The 8,354-nt window shown below is 47.1% G+C and overlaps 1 protein-coding gene across 1 annotated transcript in view; it reads right to left on the reverse strand.

The window, feature by feature from the left end:
* Positions 1–504: 504 nt before the first annotated feature.
* rin2a (Ras and Rab interactor 2a) overlaps positions 505–8,354 on the reverse strand; it is a 22,627-nt gene continuing 14,777 nt past the window's right edge. Inside the window, exons 8-11 of the mRNA XM_030772436.1 lie at positions 1,913–2,221; positions 1,485–1,616; positions 997–1,160; positions 505–831 (exon numbers count right to left, since the gene is read on the reverse strand). Coding sequence (XP_030628296.1) covers positions 505–831; positions 997–1,160; positions 1,485–1,616; positions 1,913–2,221 — 932 coding nt within the window. The remainder of the gene's footprint in view (positions 832–996; positions 1,161–1,484; positions 1,617–1,912; positions 2,222–8,354) is intronic.

The following is an 8,354-nucleotide window of genomic DNA, read 5'->3' on the forward strand; positions in this document are numbered from 1 at the left end:
AAAACAAAAACAAACAAACAAACAAACAAACAAACAAAAAAAACGATAAGCCTGAGGAAATAATTACTGAGAGCATTCATCGACATGACAATGTCCCAATAAAACATATGACGATACACGTTTTATTAAATTGGCCTCTTTTCCACAGAAGCACCCGTCCGTGCAGAAAACGAAACAGTACGTAGCCAAGGTTACTACTACACGTGACTAATGCATGCCACATCCTGGCAGATTTAAAACAGTCAGCCAAAAACAGTGGAAAAAAAGCAGAGCATCTGTCTGATACATCCTTCCTTCCCTCTTCTCTTCCCAATCACCAGTTCTTTTTTTTTTTTCTTTCTCTTCAGTACAGGCTTTGCCAACACATGGGGTTTTTTTTTTGTTTGTTTTTTTTTGTTTTTTTTCTGCCAGGCTGCTGGAGTGATAGGGAGAGAGATTCTGAACCAGGGCAGGGGTCTGTAGGTCAGCAGGCCTCTGGGGTCCGGCGTGGAGCGGAGGGCGGGTTCAGACGGGCTCCGGGTTGCCGTTGAGCTGGTCCTCGGCGTTCTGCGTGCTGTTGCGGGTGGGGTTCCTGCGGTAGACGAAGTAGAAGGGCAGCGCCTGGGGCCGGCTGTGCAGCTCCGCCTTGATCCTCTGAGGGAAGGTGTCGGGGGCCAGCTGCTGAGTGGTCTCCTCTGTCTGGAGGAACAGGGTGTAGTTCTCGGGGTCCTGAATCTTGAATTTTTCGGCGCAGATCTGACAGACTTCCTCCGTGGTGGCGTAGGGTCGCACCTGCAGGGTTTTCGCCGTGCAGCCGCTGTCCGCCTCCTGCAGCGCCACCCGCAGGTAGTTCTGCGCGCGCACACAGAGACAAAAACAAAACAGTCACAAACCTTCAGACCCTCGTTTTCAGAGCGCGTTTAACCGCTCTGTTTCCTGTGTGCGGAGACTGAGTCACACTCTGAGTCACACTCTTTTTCACGCGCCCTGTCTGGCCCCCGGGGGGAGGAACGTTACCTGGAAGTCGTCCACGGACGGAATGGTGCGCTGGGCGGTGCGCCGGCGGTGCCACTGGTGCAGCGTGTTGCGCGTCTCTGAGCTCAGCACCCGTGCAGCCTGCTCCTCCTGGAAGTTTCTGATGAGCGACATGGCGCCGTACGCACTGGTCAGATAGTAGCCGCCTGAGAGGAGAGGAGAGTGGTTACCGTCTGCACCGTCTGCACCGTCTGCACTTTGGGATCTACGTTTCCCCTGAACGAACCTGTTATCACTGACAAACCTGGTATCGCTGTTGGCAGCAGGCTACCGTGTAAGAGATAAGAGGCTGTAAAGACAGGTGTATTGTTCCGTCCTTTTACTGATTTATTATCTCTGCATTACATGGTGGTTTGAATGAAAAGCTGATCTCTAATCTGTGGTCTAAAACGATTAACGTAGGGCCAGAGTTTGTGCCATAGAGCAGAATTAGAAAGGTGCTAAAGAGCTGTAGAATTAAAGAACCTTACCTTCCCCGTGCAGGAGAGAGGGGTCCAACAGCTCCATCATATACTGGATCTCTGTGTCCAGCTCAGGCATGTCACACTGAGCCAGCACATAGGTCAACATGGGGAGGAAGTCATCTGCTCCATACATTCTCCCTAATGCCACACAAACACAAACACAAACAAAAACACAAACACACCATCAGACACTCAGCACTGGAACTTCCCTCAAGCACAGCGTGTACTAGACCTACTACCTTAAACTATCTTACAATAACTTAATATTTAAACCAGATACAGTGACTTATGACAGAATAAATAACCGTAGATGAACTTTATTTTTTTTGTTTTTTAATTCAGTGGTGCTCATACACACTGACACTTAGTGTGTTGTCACTCGGTGTGTAAGGAGAAGTCACTGGTTGTGTGTGTGTGAGGTCTGTTGCATTTACCTGAGTTGTCTTCCATGATGGTATATATCAGTTTACAGACGCGAAGCAGCAGAGACACTTTCTTGTCCGGCGAGTACAGCTTGCTCATGTTCTGGAACTTGTGGCGGATCTTTTCGATGGCCACGGGGTCGGGAGGCAGGGCTCCGTCCACGCCCATGTCCTGCGGCCGCTTGGTTTTGGCCAGCGCCAGGTTCTCCTTTAGCTGCTGCCACACCCCACTGCTCACCTGGAAGTCCTGCAGAGCTGTCTCCACCACACCCTTCAGTGGCTTCAGCACACACTTATGCATGGCTTTCTCCAGCACTTGGTCTGAGAGACACAGGCAGACAGAGAAAACCCGTCAGAACACACTTATGCATGGCCTTCTCCAGCACTTGGTCTGAGACACACAGGCAGACAGAGAAAACCCGTCAGAACACACTTATGCATGGCCTTCTCCAGCACTTGGTCTGAGACACACAGGCAGACAGAGAAAACCCGTCAGAACACACTTATGCATGGCCTTCTCCAGCACTTGGTCTGAGAGACACAGGCAGACAGAGAAAACCCATCAGAACACACTTATGCATGGCCTTCTCCAGCACTTGGTCTGAGACACACAGGCAGACAGAGAAAACCCGTCAGAACACAGTATGATGGCTTTAACGGTGCAGACGGTGAAACTGTGACTTTGTGTCAGAAAACAGGATGACAGCAGAGTTAAGCACTTCACTGAGTCCTCAGTCAGGGTCCAACCCGAACCCAGCAGTTTAAGAGACTGAGACACAATCAGCTCTGTTATTACTTAAAGCCGAAATCCAGACTTAAACCTACTAACCACAGTCAGATTATGACAGAACCTTTGAACAGATGAAGTGTTGTAATTTAACTAATTTTTCAACAAACTTCAAGTTTATAGCTCTGTCAAAGGTAGTCAGTAATTATTTTTTAAATATCACCATCTATAATTTTTAGTGTCAAGTAACCATAGCTATTTGGCTGGGATGACAATGGAGCAACACACGTATCAGATAGTTTAGTTCAAACAAATTCACCTATAAACACATAAACCTGAGATTAATTCAAAAGGTACCCAAAAAAATACACCGAATCAGCACCATAAAAGGGATGAAAGTGGAAGAGCGTTTTTTTTTTTCTCTGAATTGCTTCGAGTTTGCCAGTCTGCAGGAGACTTCATAAAAAAAAAAAAAAAAAAACACAAAAAACCCCCAGAAGAATTATTCCACGACTTCCTCTTTGTGGGAGAATATGGGCATGTCTGAAGGGTACACTTAAGCCGCAGCGTCTACCAGCACCACTCCCGAAATATTAAACATCCACCAATGCACTTTATCATTACACACTCAGCCGAAATGACACTCAGACACATCGCAAGAATGATGTCAACTGTGCCTCATGACACGGATCTGATCATCACAGTTCAGAGGCTGCATGTCAGAGAAAAACAAAATCAGTCTGAAAATTTGACTGTGTGGTTCACAATGCTGACTCAGATATTAAACCCAGTCAGGTTGGACTGTGGAGAAAACTGACACTCGGGCAAAAAAAAAAAAAAAAAAGGGCCAGTCAGCATTCTGAGAGGCCAGCCGCTGCTGAGGGAAGCAGCACTTTCTACTAAAACTGTCTCACGAGATCCCTCTCCTTCTCTCCTCCCTCTCTCTGTTTCTCTCTCTCCCTCTCTCTGTCTCTCTCTCCCTCTCTCCTCCCTCTCTCTGTTTCTCTCTCTCCCTCTCTCTGGGTCTCTCTCTGTGTAACTGGGGTTCATTTGAGGCCCTGGTGAAAGCGGAGATGCAGACTGCATATCCAGTCTGTATGCTGAATCAGCTGATGTAACCACAGTGGAGTCTTTCACGTCCACCTGTGGAGCACACACTGGATCCTCTGCCTTCCCAGAGCCTTTCAGAGACCAGTCTTCCTCCAAACACAGACTGACTGACAAAAGGACGAAAAATGATTTGTGATAATCCTAATACACATACGTGAAAAAGACTGATTCATATACAAAATGTTGAAAGAACCGGAGTGCTTAGACGTGTCTTAGCCCCTGGGTTTCTTTTCCAAGAATCTGCCATCAGACAGGAATGTGGATTGCAGAAGTGATGAAAACCAAGTTCCTAAGAGTTTTTACTAGGGTTTGTTTACCATCATTTCAGATTGTAAAATGATCGTTGGCACTACCAGTATGAAACCAAGCCCTTGCTTCCCAGCATGACATGCTAGACCTGTTCTGAGGCATGCTGGATCTCTGTCAACCAGTTCCCGTACTGGTGGTTGTTTTTTTTTCCCCCTTTACGCAATATTACCATCAGGAGCTACTGAGGACTGTTTACTGCACAAGTCAAATAAACCGTCGGAGAACTCAAAACCAACGTAGCTAAAAGTCCTGAGAGTTAGCAAACAAACTCCTTAGAAATCACCAAGCAGGCTGCTAACTTCCTACTTTTATTTTTAAAGAAGACAGAGAGAGAGAGAGAGAGAGAGATGCATGGCTGGTGTCATGGTGTTGTGAAGGGTTGATCTCAGTTTCAACACTATAAAAGTATTACGGCTGTTTTCCCTCGTGCCATAAGTGTATACGAGGCCACTGGATATATAAGTGTAATGTATATGAGGCCAGTGGATATATAAGTGTAGTGTATACAAGGCCAATGGATATATAAGTGTAGTGTATACGAGGCCACTGGATGTATAAGTGTAGTGTATACGAGGCCACTGGATATATAAGTGTAGTGTATACGAGGCCACTGGATATATAAGTGTAATGTATACGAGGCCACTGGATATATAAGTGTAGTGTATACGAGGCCACTGGATATATAAGTGTAGTGTATACGAGGCGACTGGATATATAAGTGTAATGTATACGAGGCCACTGGATATGTAAGTGTAGTGTATACGAGGCCACTGGATATATAAGTGTAATGTATACGAGGCCACTGGAGCTGTGAGAAGCGTTTGTGAGGTCCTCCATATCTGCCTTCAGGCCAGAACACAGCACAAACTGTTCTGAGAACAGCGTGACTGCAGCCAGAGCAGGAGAGCGGGTGAATGCGGAGTGGCTGGGGCACACAGACACACCGCTGGGTTTAAATCAGCCTCTTTAAGCTGTGGAATGTAGCATGCCAGCCACCACCCCCTACCCCCCCAACCCCTCTGTTTGTTTTCAGCGCAGCCTCCATCCACAGCCGTCTGCTCCGCCTGCAGGCCATTACAGATGTCGCTTGGCTCTTCACACACACGCTAAGGCATCCTGAGAAGCTTCCAGAGGGGAGATAACCACCACACATCTCCCCAAAAGGAAAAGTTCTGAGATTAGCGTCTCTCTGATTATCAGAGATAATGTAAATACAGCCACTGTCAAGCTTCTGATGTCTTCCATTTCACAGTCGCTGTTGTTGTTTTTTTCTCTCACTCTCTCTTTAGACTTTATCAGTTTGTGTCAGTGACAGCAGGTAGATGATAACTTTGACGTCTCTGACGACTGACATGAGAGACAGCCAATATGAATCTCCGATGATACAGGAAAAAAAAAACCCCTGTCTGTGTCAACAGGCACTATTCTGAGCCTTGTGATTGGTCAGAGAGGTGACTGGGCACTTGTTGTGGCAGGATAATGACAGACAGTCTTGTTTCTCGGGGAGACACAGCGGAACCAGAGTTTGCGGGAAGAGAGTGCAGAGATCGGGGAAAACAATCAGTCAAGGCCAGGGTCTAGGGGGGGGTGGCTCTTCCCTCCTTAAAAACATCTCTTACTTCATTTCCACATGTCTACTGAGCCTTGGGCCAGAAAAACAACAGCATTATAAACAACACAATGACAACAGAATCACGTAATGACACGTAATGAATCCAACAAATCCTCCCCCACAGAGCTAAACTATTCACAGCACACTGCTCCACAGTGATGATACCACAATTACCACAACACATGCGCACACACACACACACACACACACACACACACACACACAGCTCCACAGATACGATACCACAGCCAGCGTCATGCAACAAGACACACACACACACACACACACACACACACACACATACATAGACTGCTCCACAGATACGATACCACAGTCAGCATCACACACCAAAACACACACATACACACACACACAGAAACACACATACAGAAACACACACACTCACACATAGGAACGCACACACACATAGAAAAGCACACATAGGCAGAACAGAAATCCCCTGGCAACTCATTCACTTCTCCATAACGATGATTTTTTTTTACAGATCCTCTTTTGCTAGACTGATTCTTTTTTTTTTTTTTTTTGGAAGACCTACAGACATATAATGAGATTTACACCTCTCGTCATCCAGAAATAGACACGAGGAGAGAGAGAGAGAGAGAGAGACAGCTCCGGCCAAGCTGTCGACAGGGCTTCAGTGATACAGCCTTTTCTCTTCACCTTTAACTGGATTTCTCCCAGCAGAGCTCCTCGTCACCCTGTGAAATTCTCCATCCTGGCCTGCACTTAACCCTCAAACACACCAAACACACCGTATCCACCTAAAAACACATTCCTGTTCAGCGCTACAAAAACCTGAACCGACCAACACATGCAGTCAGACCCCAGCTTGCCGGAGCCGCGAGACACAACCCAGGACAGGACGGGGGTGAGAGGCAGAAAACAAGCCCTCCATTCTCTAGTTTCACTACATTCTAACCTCACACCCACTTACTCACAGTCCCGGATCAACACCACCACACAACACAGTAAGCCTGCAGAGGGGCTGTCTCTCAAAGCCCAATCCTGATTGGACCAGAGTGTGCACGAGAGGCACTGGCCCAGTTGGCTCGTGTTCAGCAGATGAACATCTGGAATGAAACCCATTCAGCTGTGCCGAGTGAGAATAGGGCCGTGTTTACTTTCTGACAGGAGGGACTAGATGGTCCCCGTCCGGGGGAAAAAGAAAAAAAAGAAAAGAAAGAGAGCAAGAGAGGCATGTGGAAATGTTGTCTTCTGTGTTAGCTTTGGTTTTAGTTTGAAAAGATTTGTGACCCGCCCAAAGTTTTATAACTCAGGGCGGAGGTATAATGAAAAACAATATGCTTTTTCATTTAAGATGGTGTTGCTTTGGCATTGGAAGCAGTCATACCGGCTTGTCCTCTTTGATGTGTCTCACTGTGTGTGTCTACTGCCTAATGCTAAAATGAATGCAGAGTATGACAAAGGGTTCAAAGCTGCCTTCTCAAAAACCTAACGACACACGGGTCATCCCACATTAACGCCAGCGCAAAGTTACTGCCACGTGCATGTCCGGACACATTGAGAGAGAGCGAGAGAGAGAGAGAGAGAGAGAGAGAGAGAGGGGGGGGGGGGAAAGAGAGACTGAGACAGAGACAGAATGAGAGGCAAAGAGAGAGAGAGAGAGAGAGAATGAGAGAGAGAGGGAGAGAGAAAGAGAGAGTGAATGAGAGAGAGAGAGTGAATGAGAGAGAGAGTCCAGGCGAGTAATAACACATGGGATTCTCTGGAGGCTCTGTCCTGTGAACACACAGACTGAGAGAGAAATCTGACCCGGCAAACACACCCAGTGAGACACATTCCTCACAGATGATCTCCACCCAGCTGCTGAGTCTCCCCAACGCTGCCAGTGTAAACCCTGGCTCTGCTCGGACACACACTTACACACACACAGACACACTTACACACACACTTACACACACACACAGACACACTTACACACACACACAGACACACTTACACACACACACAGACACACACACACACTTACACACACACAGACACACACACACACTTACACACACACAGACACACACACACACTTACACACACACACAGACACACTTACACACACTTACACACACACACACACTTACACACACACACACACACACACACACACACACTTACACACACACAGACACACACACACACACACAGACACACACAGACACACTTACACACACACACAGACACACACACACACACACACACACAGACACACACACACTTACACACACAGACACACACACACACACACACACACACAGACACACACACACTTACACACACAGACACACACACACACACTTACACACACAGACACACTTACACACACACACAGACACACTTAGACACACACACACACTTAGACACACACTTACACACACACACAGACACACACACACACACACACTTACACACACACACACACACTTACACACACACACACTTACACACACACACACACACACACACACACACACATCTGCTGAGTGAATCTGACCTGCACTGCAGCAGCTACCTCAGTCCCGTCTTTTCACTCGATCACTTGACTTTCACCACGATAATAAACATTATCTACCGTTTCGTCCTCCTCCCTAATGTCTCTCGTCACCCTCCCACAGAGAGCAACAAAGGCTGTGATGTGAAGAGAGGTTGAATTATTATCAGTG

This window comes from Chanos chanos, chromosome 4 (assembly GCF_902362185.1).
Source record: "Chanos chanos chromosome 4, fChaCha1.1, whole genome shotgun sequence".
NCBI classification, from domain to species: domain Eukaryota; kingdom Metazoa; phylum Chordata; class Actinopteri; order Gonorynchiformes; family Chanidae; genus Chanos; species Chanos chanos.